A 27565-nucleotide genomic window follows, 5' to 3' on the forward strand; every position below is an offset into this window, starting at 1 on the left:
TATCCATATGCGGTTTTAGATGTTAGAAATATGAGACATCTTTCCCCCTTCAAAAGAAGTCACCTGGGTGGCTGCCCCATCCCTGGCCAACAGTTTCCTCCTAAACTTATCCCCTGACCCCAGGATTCTATATTCTTGCCGTTTAGTTTGGAGTCTCAAGAATCCTATTTGTCCCGTGATCTGTCCACTTCAGACCTGGGTCATAAATCCACTGTAATAAGCAGCTTCTTGAACACTTAACCCTGATTGGCACAAACTTTTCCTGTTTTCAGTTTAAGACCAGGATGGATAAAGACACATGAGAGCTAAATGAGGTTTACCTCCCACTTGAGGTAAAGAATGCAGAACAATAAAAGAATGGCTCTTAGTGTCTAGGTTCATACCAGGTAAGATGATAGACATGGAGCACATTCTAACCATCTCCTCTTTGTCTCACAGCTCTGGGGAGTGATCAAACAAGGGTATCGGTGTAAAGGTAAGGCTCAGCTTTGTCCAGCGTGTTGTCTTCCCTGGTCCTAGGAGCTCTCCTGTAAGGCATGTTTGACCCATTCAGCCCACAGCTCTCAGCAAGCTCACAGCCTCATCTCCTAACTGGCTTCCCTAGAGCAGCCCTGAGAGTGACTGCCACCACAAAGGAGAGGAATCCCTAGGTGACTAGCTATGCACTTCTATTTCAAGATCCTCTCTTTGCCTGGGTTGCGCTGGAAATTGGGGTGACTGGTAGATTATGTGGTCATGGGTCCCCAAAGACAGGCACAGAATCACTTCTGAAACAGAAGATAAGTGATTACCAAAGGCCCTTGTCAGCTTTCCTTTTACCATAGTTGTCCTTGGGACTAGAAAACTTCAAGAGTAAAGGAGCAAAGACATTTAACTGAAAGGAAAAAAGATTGAGACCTAACAGCTGGGAGCGTCTAGAGGTCTCCTTAGAGTGAGCAGTATGTGTAGGAGGACCAAAAAAGACACCTCTTTTTCCACCCAAGATAACAGGATGCCACTTCTGATTCTCAGACTCATGATAAGGGCTGTGACAAGACCGAGATCCAGGGTTGACCCAGTAAGAAGAATGCTAAGTTCATTAGAAATGTTAGGTGCCCTAGCTCCAGAACTTAGGAAGTGCATATGTGACAAGACCAGTGCATGGGTGTGGTTTTGAGATGCTGGAGGAGAAAGTGAAGGACTTCCTGACTAGGGTGTCTTGTCCACAGACTGTGGGATGAACTGCCACAAACAATGCAAAGACCTGGTTGTGTTCGAGTGCAAGAAGCAAGCCAAGAACTCAACAGCTCCCACAGAGATCAGCACTTCTGTGGGGCCAGCGTCCAACCTTTGCTCCCTGGGAGCTAAAGATCTGCTCCATGGTAAGCAGGCACTGGGAACATTCATTTTGGGAAACGAAGTCAGAAGAATATAGTTTTCAGGAAGGAAAGATTAGCTCTATCCTTCCTACTCGTAATGGAAACCACCACAAATACCCTTGTGGTAGACATGCCTGTATATTATGCACTTTGTATTATTAAGAGTTCCTTGTCACCTGTGGGCACCATACAATGCAGGCATGCTTAGGAGAAAGGTCGCAGAGAACAGCAATGAAGCCTGGGAAGGGGTTGCACCTGCAGGGCATCTGTCCCCAAAGCTCTGTCCAGTAGTGATGCTAGGACTTCTGAGGCTTTCCTAGAACTTCCAGGAAGAAGAATGGGTAGGTTAAACATGGGTGTACTATGGGCAACAAATGAACACTGATGTAGAAGTGCTATAAGACAAGGTCTGCTTGTAATGAAAAAACTGACCACCAGTTAGTAAGGTAACAGTGATGCCCAGTTAACCCTTCTGTGATTTAGATCAAATTCCTAGACATATAAAAAGCTTGGGATGGAATCTTAGACACTCTGCCTTTTGGGGAACAAAAGCAAGCAACAGGAAAGGAGTCTTTAAGGATGGCCTTTTCTCATGGTGGATAAAGCCTGACACCAACAGCCATGGCTTGGCCAGCAAGGCCTCTGAATTTCAGCTGCCTCACCCCCTAAACTGGCTGCCTGAAAGTTAAGTCCACTTTGGGCTTATGGACTCCTGTAGCAATAAGAAAATCCTCATTTGATACTCATGTGTCAATTTCGAGTGCCTGCTTTTCTAAGCTAAAGTACCAACATGTTTTCTTCCTACAGCACCTGAGGAAGGACCTTTCACATTCCTTAACGGGGAGGCTGTGGAACACAGTGAGGACAGTAAGGATCGGACCATCATGCTCATGGGGGTATCCTCACAGAAAATTTCTGTTCGGCTGAAGAGGACTGTCGCCCACAAGGCCACCCAGACTGAAGCACTGTCTTGGCTTGGCAGTGAAGGCCCTTCCAGTCACTTTGTGCTGTCGTCCCCAAGAAAGACAGCCCAGGATGCTCTGTATGTGCTGCCCAGCCCTACGTCTCCATGCCCCAGCCCAGTCTTGGTCAGGAAGCGGGCTTTCGTCAAGTGGGAGAACAAGGAATCCTTCATAAAATCAAAGGAGGAGCTCCGTCACCTCAGGCTCCCAACATACCAAGAGCTGGAACAGGTACCTTCCTTTTTCTTTTTTTCAGACTGAGAAAGTGGGGCTAACCAGGGAAGAACATGTAAACTGAAGATTCTGACCAGGTTTATTATTAGAAAGATAAAGGGGAAGAAAAGGAAAAAAGGTAAGAAAAGGATTCTGCTTTGTCGCAAAGAAAGCAACGAGGGCCCTGGTTCGCATTACATATCTAGGACAGACAAGGCTCCCTGTTGCCATAGAGGCACAGTCTCAAAGTGCTGGTGCCAAGGTCCAAAGCTCTGTTCACAGCAGGTTCCTTGAGAAAAACCAGTTTCTACTGATCAGCTTTACTGTGGTGACACCACACCCTTTTTCTAGACTTAAAAGCGAGTTGCCTAAATCTTCCCTCCCTAGCAGTCTTTGTTATACTATTCAGTTATGTTTGGGGAGGGGAACATCATGCTATCAAAAGAAGAGAAGAGACTATTTAGCTCACTGCACAGAAAGCCTCCTCCTCAATGTAAAATGAGGGAGCTTTCCTCTACAACTTAAGGAGATGTACTGATTTATATATTTATACATTAGACCAGCTAAATCAACAGTAGCTGGTAAATGCACAGTTGATTATTATATATAGCATTATAATCCATTAATTGGTAAAAAAAAAAAAATTGATACCACAGCTGTTTTTTCCTGTTAGGCTCATAATATCCTAATTGTAATGTACTTAATGGAGGCATGAGAAAAGACAAAATAAGGTTAAAAGAGAGAGAGAAAGGAAAGTAGGAGCTAGGCCAACTGGAGACAGCAGGTCATTGTAGGGTCATCACGAATTTACTTGTTTTTGTGTAGAGTCCAGAGCTCAGAGTGAGAGCTGGTTAGACAGACCTCATCACGGGACAGTAGTTTCTTATCAAAGACAGGCAACTTAGTCATTTTAGAGATGGGGAAGAAGGCCTGTCTGCCTTTTACCCCCAGAACATAAAGGTCAGCAATGTGTTTTTGGAGGCCTGTCAGTACAAACACAAAACCAACATCCAACTGGCTAGAATTCCTTACATAATTCTACACACCACATAGTAAAACTGCCCAATAGGGTCTCAGGACTCCCTACCTGGTCCTCAGTGTTGCACCTTCCCTGTTAGACCCCCAGGCATTGAATCAAAGAAACAAGTTAGATGATGCATGTGAAACTCCTGGTTTGGTGCCTAGAACAAAGAACATAATATTAGGAGGCACACACCTGCTAAAATAACAGATTTTCCAGATGAAAAGTACTGTCTCACTCAGAATATTTAGGACATGCTTTAAGAAACAGAAGGTGGCACAATGTCGGCTACACAGAGCTCTCTCTGGGGGTAAAAATGACCAGAACCAACTTTTTTAAGAACAATGGATGAACCTTTGAAAAGTGACCTTGAGAGAGTAGGAAAAACCTCAGTCTTGGTGACAAACACCTGTGTTCCTAATCCGAGCTATTTCTTACTGCTGCTATTACAGTCTGTGACCTGTTTGGTCTGCTTTAAAGTAGAGAGAGCCAGAAGCTGTCCATGCTCTCTACAGCTTGCTTCAGATCTTGGCATTTTACATGCCCGTGCAAAGGAGTAATGTAGTTGGCAACAACTTCTTGCTGCAAGGAGTGAGTGGTAGAAAGATTTCAGATAAGTCAGTTAGGTCCAGAACTAACTATTCCAGTAATACCAGAGCATGTAAACTCTTATTTTTATCCTTGTCTTAGAGTATTTAATATGTAATATTAAAATAATGTACGATACATATTAATATTGTAAATATGTTTATACCTCTAAACCAGCACAGGACAACAGAAAATACAATGCCTCTTAGATTCAAATCGCCAATCTGATACTATACCCACCTGTTTCATCATGTAACAGTACCTGGGGTTTCCCTGGTGGCTCGGTGAAAATCCACCTGCCAATGAAGGAGATGCAGGTTTGATCTGTGGGTCAGAAAGATAGCTTGGAGAAGGAAACTGCAACCCACTCCACTCCTCTGTCTATTGGCTTTCCCAGGCAAGAAGAGTCTGGCAGGCTGAAGTCCCATGGGGTTGTAAGAGTCAGACATGACTAAACAATACAGTTACCTGGCACATGGCAAATACTCAGGACTACACAGTAGCTAATAGACAGCTATCTGGGTAATTTATGTTGAGAAGTAATTCATTAATCAGTATAGTATAAGCAAGCTAAGAACACGAGATTCAAAGTCTCAAAATCCAGGGATGTTGGCATCATGGTAGTGTGTGTGACTCCTTTTTAAATCTCCCCTTTTATTTACAACCAGATTGGTCATTCATAAACAAAAGAGACTGTGCATCTTATACCAGAACACCCAGTAGATTTCTACCCACCTGTGCTTCAGAAAGTACTGCACAGGACCTCAGAGAGGGCTGTGAAGCCAAGGGAGTTGGTGAGCCTACTCCATGCTGATTCACTGCTATCAGGAAGAAAAATAGAGACCACAAAAAGAAAAGGTGAACAAAATTGATAATTGTGAATAATCATTTAACCAAGACTGTTTGCCTTAAAAAAACAAATGGTTGCACCATCATGAACCAAAACTTCAGGCCCACTAACAAAAGGTGAAACTGCCAAACCTTTATTCACACTAAGAAAAAATGAGAGAAGTCTCAATATGTAAAATTAAAAAAACAAAAGGCAACATTACAGCTGTTACTACCCAAATCCATAGAACCATAACAAACTTATGAATATGCCAACACACTAGATAACCTAGAACAAATGTATAAATTTCCAGAAATGACCAAGACTGAATCCAGAAAAAATAGAAAATCTAAACAAACCAATAACAACAAGCAAAGACATTGACTCAGTAGTCAAAATCCTCCCAACACAGAAAACCCAGGATCAGACAGCTTCACTGGCAAATTCTACCCAACACTCAAAGAATTAACACTGGTCCTTCTTAAAAGCTTTCTAAAAAGATAGAATACTTTCAAACCATTAGGGTAGTTTTACCCTAATACCAAAGTCAGATAAGGACACTAAGACAACCTATAGACCTATGTTACTGGCAATTATACATGCAAAAATTCTCAACAAAATATTAGCAACCTGAGTTTAAGAACACATCAAAAAGATGCCATACACTATGAAAAAATGGGATTTCTTTCTTAGGATCCAAAGACAGTTCAACATATGCAAATCAATAAATGTACTATATCACATTAGTAAAATGAAAGAAAAATCATGTGGTCATCTCAACAAATGCAAAAAAACATTTGACAGAATACAACATTCTTTCATGATAAAAACCCTGCTCAAACTGGATAAAAGGAATATACCTCAACATAATAAGGTCCATATATAACAAACTGACAGCTAACATTATACTCAGTGGAGAAAATTTCAAAGCTTTTCCACCAAGATTAAGAACAAGATGAAGATGCCCACTCTCACCACTTATTCAAGTACTGAAAGTCTTAGCTAAAGCGATTAGGCAAGACAATAAAAAGCATCCAAATCAGAAAAGCAGCAGCAAAAGTGTCGCTACTTGCAGATGATGAGTCCATATATAGAAAAACCCAAAGATTAAACAACAAACAAAAAAACCGTTGCAGCTAACATTTTCAGTTAAGCTGCAGGATACAAAACCAGCTTACAGAAATCAGTTGCATTTCTACACACTAAGGATGAAACATCTGAAAAAGAAAACTTCCCTGTTCCCAATAGCATCAGAAACAACATATTTAGGAATAAATTTAACCAAGGAAATGAAAGATTTATACAAGGCAAACTACAAGACTTTGCAGAAAGAAATCGAAGACACAAATGGAAAGACTTGCTGTGTTCATGGATAGAAGAATTAAGACTGTTGAAATGTCTGGCAGAGGACCTAAATTCTTTCAAGGAAGACATAGATGCCCAATAGGCAAATGAAAAGATGCTCATCATGAGATGATTATTAGAGAAATGAAAATCAAAACTACAATGAAGTACCACCTGACAGCAGCATTACTTCCAAGACATGGAAGCAGCCTGAGTACCCAGTGACAGATAAATGGATAAAGATGTGGCGTGGGTGTAGTGCTGTGTGTGTATATACATGTATGTATAGATATGTGTGTGTGTGTAAAAAAGAATGAAATAATGCTATCTGGATGGACCTAGAGAATATCATAGCTAAGTGAAGTCAGTCAGAAAAACAAAAAAAAATTTCACTTATATGTGGCATCTAAAATATGACCTAAGTTAATTTATCCATGAAACAGAAAAGACTTACAAACAAGAGAACAGGCTTGTGGTTGCCAAGGGAGAGGCTGGGGGAAGGATGGGATGGAAGTTTGGGATTAGCAGGTGTAAACTATTACATATAGAATAGATAAACAACAAGGTCCTACTGTGCAGCACAGAGCATTATATTCACTATCCAGTGACAAACCATAATGGAAAAGAATATGAAAAAGAATATATATGTGTATAACTGTATCACTTTGCTTATAGCAGAAACAAAACATTGTAAATAAACTCAATAATTTTTTTTTAAAAGGAGTGTTAAAATGCCCATACTACCCAAAGCAATCTACAGATTCAATCAGAATACCAATGGAATTCTTCACAGAAATAGGAAAAACAGTCCTAACATTTGTATGGAACAACAGAAGACTATGAATAACCTAAGTAATCCTGATGAAAGAAGCTGGAGGTACCACACTTCCTAATTTCAAGTTAAATACTACAAAGCTACAGTAGTAAAAACACTATGATACTGGCACAAAGATAGACACATAGACCAATGGAACCAACAACAGCCCAGAATTAAACCCCTGTGTATACGGTGAACTAATACTTGACGAGAGCACCCAGAGCACATCCAAGGCAAAAAGGATAGTCTCTTCACAAATGGTGTTGGGAAAACTGGATCAGCACATGCAAAGCAATGAAATGCGACTCCCATCTTACACCTCTCATAAAAATTAACTCAGGATGGATCAGAGACAAACATGAGGCCTGATACTATGAAACTCCTAGGGAAAAAAAAGTAGGGAAGAAGTTCTTTTTCATCAGTCTTTGGCAGTGAATTTTTGGGCATGACACCATCAACAAATGGGACTACATTAACTAAGCTTTTGCATAGTAAGGAAACCATCAATAAAATGAAAAGGTAACCTACTGAATGGGAGAAGATATTTGCAAATGATATATCCAATAAGGAATTCTTTAAAATATGTAAATAACTCCTACAACTCAATACCAACAACAAAATCTAAAAACCAGAACTAAACAGGGTTTTTCCCCAAAACACACAAATGGCTGATAGGAACATGAAAAGATGTTCCATGTCACTAATCAGAGAAATGCAAATCAAAACCACAATGAGATATCTTCTTGATCATAGTCACTCTAAGAGGTATGAGATGATAACAAGTGCTGGTGAAGATGTGCAGAAATAAGGAATCCTTGTACACAGTTGGTAGGAATGAAAACTGGTATAGCCACTATGGAAAACACTATGGCGATTTCTCAAAAGACTAAAAAAAGAACTACCATTTGATTAGTAATTCCACTTCTGGGTATATATCCAAAGAAAATGAAAACACTAATTCAAAAAGATACATGCACCCCAGTGTTTGCAGTATTAAATAGTTAAGATATGGAAGCAACCTAAGTGTCCATCAACAAATGAATTGATAAAGATGTGTGTGTAAATGCATATACATATATCAATACATATGCATAATGGAATATTAGCCATATAAAAACTAAATTTCTATTTGTAGCATTGGAAATCAGTGGCTGCCTCTATAACTAAATCACTGCAAGTTAGATAATTAAATCCCAGTTTAAGGGGATGGGATAAAATTCTCACCTTTATCAAGAGTCTGTTAGTTTTCAATGATTTGGAGAAGAAAATATGTGTAATCTCCCATGTGAACTGTAATATCACATAGTATATTCTAAAGTCATTGCTTTTATACCTCAAACCTGACCAAGACCTTTTCTGCCACATTTAGGTCTGCTACACAATATTCAAAGATTTTATTATCCATCTATTGCCCATGAATGGTTTATTCTGCCTGCTAGCCACTCACATCTTTGATAAACAAAGATGTGATATAACAAAACTAACTGATACACATGATCATTTGATAAGTATTTAACTTAGTTTTTATTCAGAGCAGAATAACTACCTTGAAAACAATTTCACAGTTACAGTGAAAAGATGCCAGTCAAGAGTAGTACTCCTGATGTAACTAATCTGCCGTTTATTGCTGCTTTATTAACATACCTCATTCTCCTTTTCTTTTAGGAAATAAATACCCTGAAAGCAGATAATAATGCTCTAAAGACCCAACTGAAATATGCACAGAAGAAGATAGAAACCCTCCAACTTGCAAGAAACAATCATGTCTTGGCTCAGATGGAGCAGGGTGACTGTTCTTAGCCCAGAAACTCAAGAAAAACAAACTGTAGAGTATATCAGAGATCTCATTTCCTAAACCTCAACACAAAGACCCGGAGAACCTTAGACTGACTGGCTTTAAAAAGGGTACTTTAAAGAAAAGGAGCTACTTTTTTACTTAAAAGATTCTTACTGTGCAGTAAGGTTTTCTCTTCCAGTCAGTTTGAATCAAAGGGAGGATAGCTGAAGAATGAGAAATATTTGCCATTCATTCCACAAACTTTTTCTCCCCTTGGGACTAATATCAAAAGCATGGTAAAACACATGACTATAGTTTTCTGACAAGGTAGCTTCTTCTACAGACCTGTCCAGCTGCTGCTTCCTTAGAACTAAAATCCCTGGAAAATGAATGTTTCCTTCCCTGGCTTTTTCTGAGGCATTGTTCCATCCAAAACTTGCTTATGATGGAAAAATACCCACATGCCAAAAGGAGAATCACTTCCTCTGTATTTCAGCATTCTTTACAAACCTAGTTCCCACTTCACTACCTCAGATCTAATCAATTTGCCTTTCCCCCTCCTTCCTCACTATATTCTTACACAAAAAAGGATATCTACCTAGAAGAGAACTTCTAGAGATGTAGCCATAAATTTGGGGGTGGGGGGCAGGAAGGAGCTATTAAACAACATGACATCATCCAGTTACAAGTCAACTCAATTTTAGTCTCACAATCATGATAAAATAGCCAAATTAAGTACCTGGAAACATGGCTATTACCACCTCATACATGGCTGGCTAATTAGCTAAAGTAAATATAACACAAACATGTTTGTCCCTTACATAATCTACAATGGATAGAATTTTAAGAATTTATAGCTTTTTTAAAAAAGTCTGTTTAACTTACATGTGCCATTTTTTTTTGAAGTAACTGTTTTTTGAATTGAATTTGTGCTTTTGTCTTCACTATTAATACTATTTAGAAATAAGCTAACTGGATGAGAGGTTTCAAAATAGCTGACAGCACGTACATATGTACATATTGTGTATATACAACATCAGACATGCATGTGGCTTGGAATTCTGTTTCCTCCTTCAGATGTGGAAGTGATTTAGACTTTTGGTCATGTATACAAATTCACAAAGTTCAGTTTGTTACAAGATAAGAAATTACTTATAACGTAAATTGTATTGTTTGGCAAAATCACAAGAGTCCTGTGAGTTTTCTATTAATGAAGGTTAATGATAAATGGGCTCATTTAATTATCTGGGCAACTGTTGACAAACTTCTCTGTCAGACTCTATTTCTCTAAAAAAAATTCATATGATCATTTTCTTTTGGCCGGGAACTTACCTTCCATGCTTGGATGCCTGATGCCGAGCTGACTTAAAAATTCATACACAAGCTGACCAACTGCCAAGAATATAATCTCAACAACCAGAACTTCCAAACCGGCAACACCAAGTCTTAGTCAGAAACAAACTATATATGCAGTATAGTTTCCTGGAAGGATTCAGACCACTTAAGAAGTTTCTTTGATGAAAGACCAGTTCCCATTTGCATACCCCCTTGTACTGAGCTTTAGTGAAAAAGCAAATGACTAGCTTTCACTTAGTGTTTAGTGTTTTTAAAAAAATCACTGTACACACAAATTTACATCTTTCTACATCCAAACTCAGAAATCCCCATGGCAGGGCTGTTTAGGTCCACTACTTGGTATATAATCATGTAGGAAGTACTTTGCTACTTACCTTATATGGAACAAATGAGTTTACAGTCATCCTTAAAATTCTTCCCTTATTCTTGTCCTCTGATACAAACCAAAGACAGTACAGTTCAATTTCTTTATGTGGAGTTATAAAACACAATTGAATTTTTTTTCACTCTTCTTATATGCCATCCAAAATACAGAGCCCAGGTTAGTGTACGTAAATAATTTGTAATCTAGAGGAATTCAAAAGGTCACCGTCTCCTTAGTCTAATTAACATGGCTAGAAGGTCTCAGGCCTTCCAGAATTTATCACTGAAATGGACAGGAAGCAGTAGTTTCACCACAGGTCTTTACAATCCAGCAAGGGCCAAAGAAGTATAGTGTATAAATCAGTATTATTTGCTCTGAGCGACGTAGGATTAGTGAAATCTACAGAAATAATCTGGAACAAATTTTTTGTCAAGCCTACAGTACAAATTTGTGTATCTTGTATCAACTTGAAATAAGTTTGGGCATATATTTATCCGTCAAAACAAGGACAAATCTTGTTTCATTAACAACAGTGTCACTTCTTTTCTTTGGTAATTGATTTGCTGTTTTACTTGTGAATTTCTGTTTAAAGATGTATAATGTAAAAGAACTGCAAGGAAAAAACAAATGTACAGATTGTAAAGGTGGGTTTTTTTTTTTATACCTAATGTAAGTTTTCATTGTGTAATATTTATATGATAAAAGACATTAGGATCCCTACAACAAAGATGTGCTGTGTTTCTTCTAGTTCATAAACATGTAGATGCTTCATCTGAATTTTATAATCAATAGCTGAGACCACTCTCTAATTCTATTAACCAAACCACTTGTCCTGAAAGGAAAAGCAAAGCAACTAATTACTCAGTATGAGTGTTAGTCGCTCAATCGTGCCTGACTCTTTGCGACCCCAAGGACTGCAGCCCACCAGGCTCCTCTGTCCATGAGTTTTCCAGGCAAGGATACTGGAGTGGGTTGCCCTTTCCTTCTCCAGGGGATCTTCCCAACCCAGGGATCAAACCCGGGTCTCCTGCACCGCAGGGAGATTCTTTACCGACTGAGCTACATTTTTCTAAATATGTAACATGAAGTACTAATATATAGAAATATTCATTTACCATCTTATTCCATAATGACAGTGATCCCCAAATACGATCCCCAAATATTAAGTCTATAAACACTTAACACTGAAGGAGACAAATCTGAGGCTGTCATTTCTCTGTGGCTTTCATCTTTAAAGCCACAATTCTATCTAAGAAATCTAGCAAGAAAAGAGAAACTTTGAAACTGTGGATGGAATTGGTAAAGGATCGTTCAATCTAGGGTACAGATCACCCAGAGCAATTCATTTGTGCTCACGATTAGTGATCATTTAGACTAATTAAAGATAGCCATGATATTTCCTTAATCCCCAGGCAACTTTTGTTTAACTAGACCAATGGAGGGGAATAGGGAGATAGATTCTAGTCACTCAAACTCCATAGTGGAATGCATTCAATCAGTTCAGTTCAGCTGAGTCCCTCAGTCGTGTCCGACTCTTTGCGACCCCACGGACTGTAGCACGCCAGGATTCCCTGTCCATCACTAACTCCCAGAGCTTACTTAAATTCATGTCCATTGAGTCGGTGATGCCATCCAACCATCTCATCCTCTGTCATCCCCTTTTCCTCCTGCCCTCAATCTTTTCCAGCATCAGAGTCTTTTCAAATGAGTCAGCTCTTCACATCAGGTGACCAAAGTATTGGAGTTTCAGCTTCAGCATCAGTCCTTCCAAGGAACACCCAGGACTGATCTCCTTTAGGATGAACTGGTTGGATCTCCTTGCAGTCCAAGGGACTCTCAAGAGTCTTCTCCAACACCACGGTTCAAAAGCATCAATTCTTCGGCACTCAGCTTTCTTTATAGTCCAACTCTCACATCCATACATAACTACTAGAAAAACCATTGCTTTGACTACAGACCTTTGTTGGCAAAGTAATGTCTCTGCTTTTTAATATGCTGTCTAGGTTGGTCATAACTTTCCTTCCACGGAGTAAGCATCTTTTAATTTCATGGCTGCAGTCACCATCTGGAGTGATTCTGGAGCCCAAGAAAATAAAGTCTGTCACTGTTTCCATTGTTTCCCCATCTATTTGCCATGAAGTGATGGGACCGGATGCCATGATCTTAGTTTTCTGAATGTTGAGCTTCAAGCCAACTTTTTCACTCTCCTCTTTCACTTTCATCAAGAGGCTCTTTAGTTCTTCACTTTCTGCCATAAGGGTGGTGTCGTCTGCATATCTGAGGTTATTGATATTTCTCCCAACAATCTTGATTCCAGCTTGTGCTTCATCCAGTCCAGCATTTCTCATAATGTACTCTGCATGTAAGTTAAATAAGCAGGGTGACAATATACAGTCTTGATGTACTCCTTTTTCTATTTGGAACCAGTCTGTTGTTCCATGTCCAGTTCAAACTGTTGCTTCTTGACCTGCATATGGATATCTCAGGAGGCAGGTCAGATGGTCTGGTATTCCCATCTCTTGAAGAATTTTCCACAGTTTGTTCTGTTCCATGCAGTCAGAGGCTTTGGTGTAATCAATAAAGCAGATGTTTTTCTGGAACTCTCTTGCTTTTTCTATGATCCAACGGATGTTGTCAATTGGACCTCTGGTTCCTCTGCTTTTTCTAAATCCACCTTGAACATCTGGAAGTTCATGGTTCATATATTGTTGAAGCCTGGCTTGGAGAATTTTGAGCATTCCTTTGCTAGTGTGTGGGATGAGTGCAATTGTGCGGTAGTTTGAACATTCTTTGGCATTGCCTTTCTTTGGGATTGGAATGAAAACTGACCTTTTCCAGTCCTTTGGCCACTGCTGAGTTCTCCAAATTTGCTGGCATGTTGACTGCAGCACTTTCACAGCATAATCTTTTAGGATTTAAAATAGCTCAACTGGAATTCCATCACCTCCACTAGCTTTGTTCATAGCGATGCTTCCTAAGGCCCACTTGACTTCACACTCCAGGATGTCTGGCTCTAGGTGAGTGACCACACCACTGTCGTTATCTGGGTCATGAAGATCTTTTTTGTATGTTCTTTTGTGTATTGTTACCACGTCTTCTTAATATCTTCTGCTTCTGTTAGATCCATACCATTTCTGTTCTTTATTTTGCCCATCTTTGCATGAAGTGTTCCCTTGGTATCTCTAATTTTCTTGAAGAGATCTCTAGTCTTTCCCATTCTATTGTTTTCCTCTACTTCTTTGCATTGATCACTGAGGAAGGCTTTCTTATCTCTCCTTGCTATTCTTTTGAACTCTGCATTCAAATGGGAATATCTTTCCTTTTCTCCTTTGCCTTTTGTGTCTTTTCAATTCTTCACAGAAAATAATTCAATCCTTCAACACTTCATAGAAAATAATCAAGTTACACTAACAATCTGCCCCTTAAGAGGAGAGATTAAACTACCTCCCCTCCTCTGTCTCCAATTCCCATTCCAAATACTTCCACCCTGTGTCCCTGACAAGGTATAGATGACATCACTGCTCAGAACATTTTCCATCACAAATATTTTGGGTGTTAGCCATACCTTCTTTTGACACACAAAAAGGTAATGAAATAGTTTTGGTTTAAAACGTTTTTTTCTGTTTAGTGAGGCAAGATTTCCTTGATCTGCAAAAAACAAGGGAATGGGTTAAAAGGAAATACCTCATTCCATCTTTGACAGCTTATGTGTAATGGTGCGATCGTTATGCATGGGTGGACATCAGTTACTTCTTTAATCTAGATACTACCAATAATATGTCTACGGGTGCTATCAGATACCATAAGATAGAACAAGGCAGGGAGAAAAAAAGGGGGGAGGGAAAATGAGGTGGCAGGAAAAAATAAAATTAAGAACTAGGCAAAAAGAATGATAAGCACAGAAAAAGGTGTTAGATTTCAGGAGGCACAGAAGTGCCATTCACCATACTCTACATTTGACTGCACTCAATTTATAAAGCATTTTCACATTATGACCTTTAACATTAAGGCCCCAAATTATGTTACTGCTATTCTAGATATTACTGAGTAAATTTTCTACAAAAGAAGTTTCTGCTAAGAGAAGATTATCATGAAAATCCTACCCCACAGGAAAGAAAAAAATATTAGGGTCTAGACCACTCAGCTATTCATTCAAGTAAAATTTTTAAGAATGTGCAAATAAGAGTGGTTCCAGCTTTAGCATGATTCCAGGAGCAAGAGCTAAACTTGGATAAGATTTACAGTGAGAAGCAGATAATCCAACAGCAAGCCTATGAAAGTACAAAGAAATCCTACAGAAATTAATAAATTAATCTTTCTACCATTAGTGATTAAAAAAAAGCTGAAAGTACTTATAAACCCATTCTGTATCAGCAACTAAAGCTCAAGCAGAAATCTAAACCTTTTAAATGAAAATTTTAACTAATAATTTTTTGAAATATTTTACTCCAGCAGTCTTTGCTTATATATTTTCAAGTTATTTTTCAGAGTTCATAGCTACTTATAAAAGTATTTCCTTATACGGAAAGACTTTTTCTTCAACTATCACAAATGAAATTCTCTCTTCAATAAAAAAAAAAATGTTTTTAAAGTTTACAAGTAAACAAAATAATTTTATGTTTTCCTCTCCTGAACAAATTTCTTTGAAGGGTTAGCTTGAAAAAGACATGTCCAAGACTATGGTATACACAATATTTAAAGTTTTATCATTTTAGATTTCGCCATGGGATTTACTGTAAAACAAGAGTAACACTGCCAAATCCATTTGTCCACAAGTACTCAGCTTTCGATCAGACTACAGAAAGTTGTTAATGCACCAGAAGTCTACAGATTTTAAAGTGGAACTGAAAAAATTTATATGACTATATCTTTTTCTCTTTATATAAGAAAAATGCATTACTTGGGCCACCTTTTACACCTTTCACAACAGGCCTCTATAAACTCTCAACAAATTGGACTTGCACTTAGATCTTTATAAAACAACCTGAGAAGGCTCAAGTGTCACATTCCTCATTTGACAAAAGAGGACAAATTAATCTCTGAGAGCTATGGCCATCTCAGCCTATAGCCCCCGCCCTGGGCTAGTGCCATGATTTAAATTCACAACTCCTGATTCCCAAGCCCTTGACTGCTCCAACCAATAAATCACATTTAAACATTCTCTAATCCTGTGTTTCCCAAATCTAGCTGTGAATCAGAATTACCAAGGCATATCATGGCCCTACCTTTGATCGGTAAAACTGGACATGTGTCCTAATCCTGCACAGCACAGAGCAGCCTGCCCTTTAATCTCTGGATACCTAAAGCAATGGCACAAATGATGAAGAAACCAATTTGCAGAAATCTTTCTCATAACACAATGTAAAACTGGTCCATGTCTTTGTTCCTTTATGGTAATTCTGACCTCAGTCTTCAATTCTGCTCTAACAAAATCATACAGATTTCAAATCCAGTTGGAAAATAAATATGCGTAGCAAAAAGTAGACTTGGGCTTCAATTATTGGAATTTTAACAGAAACCTGGCCAGAGGAATTGTTCATATAAAAGAAAAACACAAGTCATGACAACTTCTTACTGAACAGTCTCTTTTCCTATTTTGTAAAATAGAATTAACAAATACAAAACAGCCACAGGACTACAGATGAGGCAATAAGTTTATATTCCTTTCCACTACAAGTGGGGTCATTTATGTGTCTCAGACCTGAATAAAATACAGGTAACAATCTAAATTCAATCATGACAATAAAATACTTTCCATTTTCCAAGTTTGATGGTAATAATATATTTACACTTTTAAAAATATTTTTTCCTCATTTTTTTGTTTTTTAAAAAGACATAACATGCTCAAGAGTACACAGAGTGTGGAAAAAATCATCACTTTGTCTAAGAGATCAAACAGTATAAAACAATGTTCTTTTACATAGTCAAGCCAATTCAAGAATGATACCATCAGGGAATCTAACATGGTGTTTACTTCAAAGATGACACTCAAGTAGTTGTTTAGAATACTATGCCTAATGTATCTATCAAGAAGTAAGCACTGCTATCTAAATGTTGCGGCTTTTAGTATCTTCTATACCCACCACCACCTCCTCCATACGGATCTCCATAACCTCTTCCGCCATAGCCTCCTCTGCCTCCATAGCCCCCTCTCCCACCGTGGTCTCCCCTCCCACCATAGTCTCCCCTGCCTTGGAAACCTCCTCCTCTACCACCCCCTGCCCCGGCACCGCCCCAGCCGCCTCCCCCTGCCCCGCCACCGCCCCAGCCGCCTCCCCCGCCCCAGCCGCCGCCTCTCCCGCTCCCAGCACCTCCCCTGCCACCGCCTCCACCACCCCAGCCACCCCTGCCGCCGCCTTCCTGTCTCTTCTGCCAGGGGGGCATCTCAGGCGGCGGTGGTTCAATTTCATTCGGCCGTCCTCCCCTGTCAGGCACCCTTCCCATCAGCACCTGTGTAAAGAAATATTTTCTTTCAGTTTCCAATATTGTAAAAGTTACAATTTACTTAAAGGATGCAAGCAACATTGAAGTTATTGTTCTAATAAAGAAACAGAAGCCAAATATTTTAGGACATGAAAGTACCAGACACGGCAATATGAATTAATATTGAAAATATAAAAGTGATGTGTGACAAATTCCTCACAATGTGCTGTTATTTTAAACAGTGTGGGAGAATATTTATGAAACTTAAGAACTTGTTTAAACCTTTTTGGTAAATTTTATAACAAATGTAGTAGCCATCACACTAAGAAAACTTTTTAGCAAAACATTTACAATATACATAAACTTCATACCCTATACTACTTAACTCCATATTCATTTACACAACTCTGGACTTTCTATTGCCACTGGTTTGGTAATAGACTATCCCATAAAAGACTATTTCTAAGCACATTTTATTTCAACAAAGTATGAAGTACATATGATAACACATGGGTGTAATACAGGCAGATGTGAAGGTTATCAACTGCAAAGGGCTACAAGGATTTTCAACGAACTATTCCTTTTTTCATGAGAAACTTAAGCTAACTTTCAATGATACTAGTTACTATATTATAAAGAAAATAAAGACTTAATACACTTCCTTAACCATGCTTCATAATACTTCAAAGGATAAACTAAGGAAGAGTTTGCTTCAAGTACCCCAACTTCTGTAGAAAGGCTATTTTATATGTCCATGAACAGAGACCAACAGGAAGCAAATAATTTCCTGCTAGTGTCTTTCAGTAAAGATGATAAACCAAATCTGCCTCAGCCAAAATGACCTACGAATCAGTTGTGTTCTACTTTCCTTGATCCTCTAATCAAAATCATGTTTTACTACTTTATATCATAAATGAAGACAAAAAAGTACAAATTCCACACTGTTGGACAAGGTTCAAAGTACACATATATTCTTCAAAGTACACTATAAAATCTGCAATAATGTCCTAATTAACCAAATCCAAAAAACAGCTTTTCTTGGTTGTTATCCTCATTGGTCTCTCCACCAAACATTCAATGTTTGTAGATATACAGGGACATTGTTCCAAGATCTGATAATAAGATTGCCCTCAAATAATCAGACTATCAATTAAAAACTCAGAAAAGAGATGGGCAATATTACTTAAGAAAACTCTTGATCCAGAAAGACTAGCTTATAACCTTGATGCAAGATATAAAGTAACATATTTAAAAACGGAACACTTTCAGAATAGAGGAGGCTGATCTAAAATGGAAGCAGGAAGGCCCAAACACTGGTGCCTAACTTAATGGTAATTAGCAAACTGACTTTATATACAACCATCCCGATACAGGACACCCTTCTCACTGCACTGAGAACTGATATTGTAAAATTACCCAAGTCCCATACTTCTGACTTTTGTCTCTTTTATAGTAGTTTGTCATAGAGTGCTCTAACTGAAGAGTATATGCGAGACAAGCTGATATAAACATTCTAAATTATTTTATTGTTGCTGCCACTGTTGTAAAGTAAAAAATTCAGACTCTCTGAGTTGACTTAAGACCGCTGTCAGAGAAATAGACCTATACTCTAAATCAGGAAATGGAACATCCAAGAGATTTTGCAATTTCTAAATTGCAGAAGTAATTTCTCTAAGTAAATGATAGAGCTCGGATGTAAGTAAATGATAGAGCTCGGATGTGAACCCACATCTGTATGACTCCAAAGCATGTACACTTTCCTCTGTACCACAGATCTAAGGAGTATGTTGTGAGTATCCAAAATGACTCCTACAGATTTTTTACTGACAAAAAATGGTAACATTATTGGAAAGAAGGCAAATAATTTTGGCTAATGATACTGATAAAAATAATTCTTAATTCTTCTAATTCAGATAAAAACTGTGATTTATGAATATAGATTGAAATAAACATGCACACAGAAAATATTAGTAAGCCTAAACTAACTCTCTTTTCTAGTCGTTCACTGGGATGAAAAATGGATTGAAATCTGTAAAAACATCAATCAAGGACATTATAAATTCTTTCTTCTCTGTATTAAAAGAAAAACCAACCTTATTAATGGCACACGCTGTCTTCTCCCGGCTGGATCCACTACTTGTCCTGATGATCTTGGACAGATCTTCACGGGCAGCAAGTAAATGTGCCAAGGTTATTGTTGTCTTGGGTGACAAAGCGTAACGCTTAGGTTGGTAAATTCTTGCTATGTCATCTGTTTTTAACTAAATGACAAAAGTCAGGGGAGAAAGGAACCAAAGAACATTTCAATGAAAGAGCAATGGCAATCATAATCTTCAGAAAGGAAAAAAAAGATAAAACACAAGCAAAGAAATAAACAGCAAAACATTCAAGTATCTGATAATCTGTAAGTAGAATGAAGGGGAAAAAAAGAGACCGACAAATGCTAAAAGACTATGTAACTACCCATAACAACTCATTTTAAAAGTAACACAAAAAAGATTCCACTCAAATTAACAAAGAGCAAAATACCTAAAAATAGCTTTACTGAAAACACATACAGAAACTTTAAGAAAACGTTAGTAAATCTACAAAAACAAAAGAAGAGCTTGAATAAATGGAGAGAAATACCATGTTTCTGAATGGGGACACTGAGTATTGTCAGTTTTCCTTGAAATTAACTTATACATTTATTGCAATCCTCCTGGGATATATTTTTAGTGGAGCAGGGAGGTAAGGGATATCTACAGTTAACTCAGAAATGAAATATGTATGAAATGACTAAAACAATTTTGAAAAGAGTTTTATCATCAATTAACAGGTAATATGAAATTATTCATCACTGCTTTAACAACTTACATTCACTGACTACTTGTTAAAAGTGCCATGATATTCTTCATTTAATATCATTTCTTTAATCCTCAAAACATCCTTTTAGAGTGTTTGTACAGGTACACTATCCTACCTCACTCTAATTAAATGGAACTTGCGGGGGGGGTGGGGGGCGGGGGGGGGGGAAATGAATTGATGAAACAAAAGAGGCAGTTAAGATGTTAAGATTCCGGGCCTCATAAACGTATGAATACAATAAATGATAGAGAAAGCATCAAAGATCAGTGAGACAAAAGAAATGGAGGAAATTTAAATGCCTATTATTAAATGAAAGAAGCTAATCCGAAAATAATGATCTGTATGATTCCAATTATATGAAATTCTGAAAAAAGCAAAACTATAGAGATAGTAAAAAATATCAGTGGGTTCCTAAAGGTTGTGGGGAGGGAGGGAAGAATAGACAAAGAAGATTTTTAGGGCAGTGAAAATACTCTGTATGATGCTATAATGGTGGATATATGTCTTTGTATATTTTTTCAAACCCATAGAATATACAGCATCAAGAGTGAAACCTAATGTAAGCTACAAACTTTGGATAATAATGATGTATCAATGTAGGTTCATCAACTGCAAAAATTTACTACACTGGTGGCAGATGTTGATAATGGGGCTATGTAAGTGTACAAGCAAGGGCTAAATGGAAATCTCAGAACTTTCTGTTCAATATTGCTATGAACCTAAAACTGCTCTAAAAGATAAAGAATATTAAAACATAAGAAAGGATCAGTAAGAAAGCAGATTTTTTTAAATAGTGCTGGAATGAACTGTTGTCTATTTGTAAAATAATAATAATGCATAACATATAACAAGGGATTCCAAATATAACAAAAGTTCATTGTTTAACTAGAGCAACTGTATGCCAATAAAATGAATAATCTAGAGAAAAGGACAAATTCTTAGAAAGATACAACCTTCCAAGACTGAACCAGAAAGAAACAGAATATATGAACAGATCATCAGAATTAGTAAATTGAAACAGTAATATAAAAACTTCTAACAAACAAAAGTCCAGGACCAGACAGCTTCACAGGTGAATTCTATCAAGCATTTAGAGAAGAGTTAACACCCATCCTTCTCAAACTATTTCAAAAACTTAGCAGAGGAAGGAACACCCCCCTCCCCCCCAAGCTCATTCTATGAGGCCACCTTGATGCCAAAACCAGACAAAGATATCATAAAAAAAGAAAATTACAGGACAACATCACTGATGAACGTGGATGCAAAAATCCTCAGAAAAATACTAGCAAACCAAATCCAACAACACATTAAAACAATCAGACACCATGATTGAGTGGGATTTATCCCAGAGATGCAAGGACTCTTCAACATAGGTAAAATCAATTGATTTGATATAATCACGTTAACAAACTGAAGAATAAAACCGTATGATCATCTTAACAGATACAGAAAAAGCTTTTGACAAAATTCAACACCAATTTCAGATAAAAACTCTCCAAATGTGGACACAGAGGGAACATACCTCAACTTAATAAAGGCCATACATGACAAACCCACAGCAAAATTATTCTCAATGGTGAAAAATTGTAAGTATTTCCTCTAAGATCAGAAACAAGGCAAGGATGTTCACTCTCATCACTTTTATTCAACATAGTTTTCGAAGTCCTAGCCATAGCAGTCAGAGAAGAAAGGGAAATAAAAAGAATCCAAATTGGAGAAGAAGTAAAACTGTCACTGTTTGAAGATGACATGATACTATACATAGAAAATCCTAAAACTGCAACCAGAAAACTACTAGAGCTCAAAGAATTTGGCAAAACTGCAGAATATAAAATTAATACACAGAAATCTCTTGCATTAAATTAATATAACACTACTATGGCTACCCACTCTAGTAGTATTCTGGTCTAGAGAATTCCACGGACTATATAGGCCATGGGGTAGCAAAAAGTCAGACACGAATGAGTGACTTTCACTTTCTTTATGGAGAACAGTATGGAGATTCCTTAAAAAAACTAAAAGTAGAGCTACCACATGATGCCACAATTCCACTTCAGGGCATATATCTGGAAAACTGTAATTCAAAAGGATACATGCACCCCAATGTTCACTGCAACACTATTTCCAACAGCCAGGACATGGAAGCAACCTAAATGTCCATCAACGGAGGAATGGATAAAGAAGGTATGGTGTATATATACAAAGGAATATTACCCAGCCACATAAAAGAACAAACTAATACCATTTGCAGCAACATGGATGGACCTCAAGCTTATCATATTAAGTGACGTTAGGTCAAACAGAGAAAGACAAATATCATGATGCTGCTTATATGTGAAATGTAAAAAACCATACAAATGAACCTATTTACAAAACAGAAATAGTCACAGATGTAGAAAACAAACTTATGGTTATTAAGGACGAAGGGAGGGAGGGAGGAATAAACTGGGAGACTGGCACTGACATACACCTACTAGTGTATGCCAACTAGACAGCAGACAACTAGTAGGAACCTCCTGTGTAACGCAGGGAGCTCCCGTCAGCACTCTGTAACGACCCACATGGGAACAGAATCTAAAGAAGACTGGACACAGGCACATGCGTAACTGTCTTGCTTTGCTGTACAACAGAAACTAACACAACACTGTAAATCAACTGAACTCCAATAAAAAAAAAAGTAAGACTTCTAAAAAGTTCATTTTTTTTAAAGTTTTAAAACTAAAAAACTATGTTATAAAGACTATAATTTCTGCATATCAAAAGACATAAAAGACAACTGGGGAAAATATTTTCAACAAATAAAGCAACTAGCTAACTTCCTTAATATATAAAAAGCTCAATCAGAAGGAAAACAGGAAGGCCTCAGGGGAAAAAAATATATAAGACACAAATAGAAATTTCAAAAAAATAGGAAATTCAAATGACTAATAAGCTTATGAAAAAAAGTTCAACTTTACTAATAAGACAAATACACAAATGAAAACAATGTAGTCATTTTTAACCATCAAGTTAGCCATAAAATTGATAATATTCTAAATATTCAAGAGGCTAAAGTGAGAGCAAAATGTCATTTGCCTTATTTGTACGAGTTTAAATTCATAAAAACTTTCTAAAAAACAATCTGGCCATGTGAATCAAGAGCATTAAGAGTCATAACCTTTGACAAGAATGAATTTCCATTTAGGAATCCACAGGTTTCACATCTGCAGACACAAAAGGCTGATTGTGCAGTTATGTGAGGAAACATGAATGAAACCTGACAGCATTATGCTAAGAAGTCAGACATAAAGCCACACATTGTATAATTCCTTATGTATATGACATACACAGAACAGGCAGATCCAAAGAGAGACAAACTAGATTATAGTAAAGGAAGGTGAGGGTACTGTGAATGACCACTGAAAGGAATATTTCTTTTGCAGTTGAGGGAAATGTTCTAGAATTAGATCATGGTTACATAATACAGAGAGTATACTAAAACCCACTAAATTATACACTTTAAGATGGTGAATTATATCTCAATAAGAAATTAAACATTAATATAAAAAAGGATATTGAAATAGAACTTTTAGAGATATGGGACAATGATCACACTATATTCACAAAAAAAATACTATAAAATTATACTTTTATTTCAATACTAGCAAAATAATAGAGAAACCAGATTAACCATACAAATAAATGTTTATAATCTTCTTGAAGGGCAACTCTATAAGGGGTGTATAAAGAGCATTTTTAAAATGCATATTCTTTGATTAAGAAATTCCACTTTTAGGAATATATCATGTACATGAACAAAAATGTAGTTGTCAAGGATTTCATTACAGGCTCAAAGAAGACAAAATTATAGGAAACCTCAAAATCAATAAGTATATCCACATGATAAAATGTGGAAAGATTTTAAATGCGGTAGAACAACAGTTGATCAATCATTCAACAACATCAGACACATGAAACAGGGAGAATAATATAAAGATACATTAAATTTAATATGAAAACTCAGGGTATAAATGCATATACTCATATATAATTGAAAAGGATGACATGAAAGGTCAAAATTTGATCATAATCTAAGAAAAAAACATTTAAAAAATCTTCCAGAATAAAGAAAAATGAACAAAAACACAATCTCCTTGTCCTAAAACATGATGGAAAAACACCAAGATAAAAATATCAAGGTATTTCCTAAAAGTATATTTCCTCAGAGTCTCTAAGTTTAAGGCTAGTCAAGAGTCTACATTACCATGAGTCTGTGCCACTCTGAATGTTCAAAGAGCATGCCAAAACTCATTTGTTTTGGATTCTTCTATAACCTTAAGGACAACACTGAAAATATCCTCCAATTTAGTATGTTAAGATACTTTTAATGCACTACCTTTAACAATATTCTTTATATTCCTAAATTGCTTTTCTCATTAAAATTCTAGCAGATTAAACTGGATACCCAATATGTACAGAACCTCCACTAAGTTTCCAGGGGTCAGTAAAACTCACACTTTCCACACATCTAAATTCTATTTCCTTTCTTTAAGTCCGCAATTATGTCATCTACTTCTTTGGTAACTCAGACCTCTCGGAGCATCTAGGTTTCTTGCATACAATGGTTACCTCAAACACATGGACACATGTGTCTAAAATTTATCCCGGTATGCATGCAGAAGAGAAACAGGTTTTAACATTCTGAGAAGCCAATTAGAATAGCCAATATTTCAACAGTGAAATATTCTAAAAACGTTCTACATCTAATCACATAAGGTACTGAGATGCTCATCCAGAACCAGGTACATCGTAGTGCTTGACACATGTGAGGTGCTAAATAAATATTTATTGAAAGAAAATACACATTAAGACAGTCCTCAACTCTCCCTTACAGCTATTCTATTGCTATGCTAAAAAAAATTTTTTTTCCTGTGAAATAACAATAGTTCACCAACAATCCTGTTCTAGTCATTCTTTAATTTTTTTTTTTTGTATCTGTCTGCAAGGTGTCTGGAAGGAAACTATGTATATACCTAAAGGAGTATTTCTACGTAAATGAGTCAGATTACACATATTTTTTTTTAAAAAGTACACAAATACTACAATAAACAGAATGGAAAGAGGGATACAGATAAGAAGAGAACCAACATCTCAGAAAATGAAATCAGGAGCCAAAAATAGGGGTTAACTCATCTACTTGTGGAATAACCAACCATCTTCCAACCATCGGGGCCATGCTGCCACTCCACCTCCCCTGGCCAAATGAGAAAAATGTACAGGAAAAATGAGGCTTCCCTTCTTAAAAAAAAAAAAATGAGCAGTCACACTTCTACAAGTGAGCATTAGAAATTTCCACTGCACAGTAGCCAGCTCCGAAACCTGACATCAACAATCCTGATCAACAAAACAGTTCCCAAGCAGTTTTTCAGTGTCTTCTCTTAAATATGGACAACAAAAGACCATAATGCATTTGAAGAAAGCCTTCACAAGACAAAGACCAAGAAAAACAAATCAAAAATTGCCCTGGAAGAGATAGGAAATAATTGAAGGGAAAAAAACAAAACAAAAAACCTTTCATAAAAAAATTTTTTCATCCCCATTTAAGAAGATAGCACAGTCAATAAAACAAGAAAGAAAGAAAGAAAAAAAAAAACACAGGAAAGGAAAACTCAAGTAGGAAAAAAAATTCCGAGAAAGGGAAAAATGATGGCAGAAACAAAAATTTAATGACAAGCACAAAATAAAATTGAGGAAAATTCCAAGAAAGTGAATCAAAAAGGAAAAGAGAAAATAAGAAAAAAAAAAAAAGCAACTTGAGGATCTACTCAGGAAGTCTAATAGCTGAATAAGAGTTTCAAAAAGAGAAAATATAAAAGAAATAGAAAAGTTGAGTCTATAGATTGAAAGGCCCACCTAATGTTTAGCACAATGAATTAAAAAAGACCCTGACTGACATATGCTGTGAAATTTCAGAACTCTAAGGATAGAGAAGAGAGTCTAAAAGCTCTCAGAGAAAAATAAAAGCTCATCCAAAAGAATGGAGGATGGCATCGGGTTTCTCAACAGTGGCACTACATGCTAGAGATGCCTCCAATATTCTTAGAGAAAAATGTTTTCCACCTAGAATTTTATATTTACTCAAACTATCAATCAAATGTGGCAGCAGAATAAACATTTTCATAATGTAAGGATTCAGAAAAATCACCCCTATGTATCCTTTGTTAGGAAGTTATTTGTGCATTTACTGTAGCAGGTTGAGAGAAAAAAACCATGAAAGAGAAGACCATGGGATCCAAGAAATGGTGGAGTAGCCAAGGATAGGTGTGCAAGTGGCCCAAACTGCAACAGGACAGTACAAGCCATTAGGGTGAAAGTATACAGAAAAAAAAGGACTCATCCGAATACCTGATTTTTAAAAAGAAGAAAAAAAGGAAGAAAAAAGCAGCAGCAGCATATGGTAAAGAAATACAATGTAGGAAAAAAATAAAATCCATTAAAAGGAAGATAAAACATCTGGTAAATAGAATGGTTCCCCAGAGATGTCTCCATCCTCCCTGGAACCTGTGACTATGCTGCCTTGCAGATACAAATGCAAGTTAAGTTAGGATCTTGAGATCAATTATCTGGGTGAGCCCAGTGTAATCACAAGGATCTTGATAAGAGAGACACAGGAGAAGGTGTATGACAATGGAAGCAGAAAGAGAAAGATTGGAAGATCCCACACTATTAATTTTGAAGATGGAGAATCAGATCAAGAGCTGAGGTACACAGGTGGTATCTGGAAAGTAGGAAATGCAAGGAAATAGATTCTCCCCTGCAGTGTCTGGGAGGAGTCGCAACCCTGCCAATACCTTCATTTTAGGACTTCTGATGTCAAGATCTGTTGAGAGAATACATGTGTATTATTTAAACCACTAAATTTGTGGTAATTTGTTACAGCAGCCACAGGAAACCAATATAGGGCACATGGAGAGAAGGACCACCTAAGAGCACAGATGACAAGTGAGGCAGCCCTTGCTGACATCAGAACCCAGACACACAAGACAACCATCTTAGATGTTCCAATCCACCCCAGCCCAGGTACCCACTGAACGAAGCTGCATAAGTGACTTCAACTGATACAAGATGGGGCAGAAGAACCACCCACTTACCCAAAGAATGTAATAATAGTATCTGAGAATAACAGGCACAGATTTACCTATCACTTGAAACAACTATAAAACTGGACAATCCACATGAACCAGTGATTTTCAGACACTGGATATCCAGAAGCATAGGACAATGATCCCTCTAACAGGAGAAGCAAATGTTTTCCTATATTTGCCCTAGCTTACTGTCTGCAGTGATTCCAGACTGTGATGCAGGGTAGGGTGGATGATCCCAGAAGAAGCCTGGGTACAGATTAAAGGCATAATATGGGAATGATGGATGACAGCTCTCCAGAAAACTATCTGAAGAGGTTCACATTTGGGAATGCTCCCACCCTGCAACCCTTTTCAACTGGAACACAGTTCATAGCCTTAAGACACCTTTAAGATTTGTTCAGACATCAGTGCTGCCTAATTGACCAGTTGCTCACTACATCTATCTCACCACCACATATGATGCCTTCTTTTATGTATCAGTTCAGTTCAATTCAGTGGCTCAGTCATGTCCAACTCTTTGCAACCCCATGGACTACAGCACG

At 37.4% G+C, this 27565-nt stretch overlaps 2 protein-coding genes across 2 annotated transcripts in view; one reads left to right on the forward strand and one right to left on the reverse strand.

Moving 5' to 3' along the window:
• The window catches only part of RASGRP1 (RAS guanyl releasing protein 1), a 73075-nt gene extending 61719 nt beyond the window's left edge, over positions 1 to 11356 (forward strand). Inside the window, exons 14-17 of the mRNA XM_043920454.1 lie at positions 439 to 475; positions 1209 to 1361; positions 2166 to 2551; positions 8798 to 11356. Of these exons, the coding sequence (XP_043776389.1) occupies positions 439 to 475; positions 1209 to 1361; positions 2166 to 2551; positions 8798 to 8932 (711 nt within the window). The 3' untranslated portion in view covers positions 8933 to 11356. The remainder of the gene's footprint in view (positions 1 to 438; positions 476 to 1208; positions 1362 to 2165; positions 2552 to 8797) is intronic.
• Positions 11357 to 16265: 4909 nt separating this feature from the next.
• FAM98B (family with sequence similarity 98 member B) overlaps positions 16266 to 27565 on the reverse strand; it is a 30190-nt gene continuing 18890 nt past the window's right edge. Inside the window, exons 7-8 of the mRNA XM_043920705.1 lie at positions 19146 to 19313; positions 16266 to 17079 (exon numbers count right to left, since the gene is read on the reverse strand). Of these exons, the coding sequence (XP_043776640.1) occupies positions 16693 to 17079; positions 19146 to 19313 (555 nt within the window). The 3' untranslated portion in view covers positions 16266 to 16692. The remainder of the gene's footprint in view (positions 17080 to 19145; positions 19314 to 27565) is intronic.

Source organism: Cervus elaphus, chromosome 12 (assembly GCF_910594005.1).
Source record: "Cervus elaphus chromosome 12, mCerEla1.1, whole genome shotgun sequence".
NCBI lineage: Eukaryota > Metazoa > Chordata > Mammalia > Artiodactyla > Cervidae > Cervus > Cervus elaphus.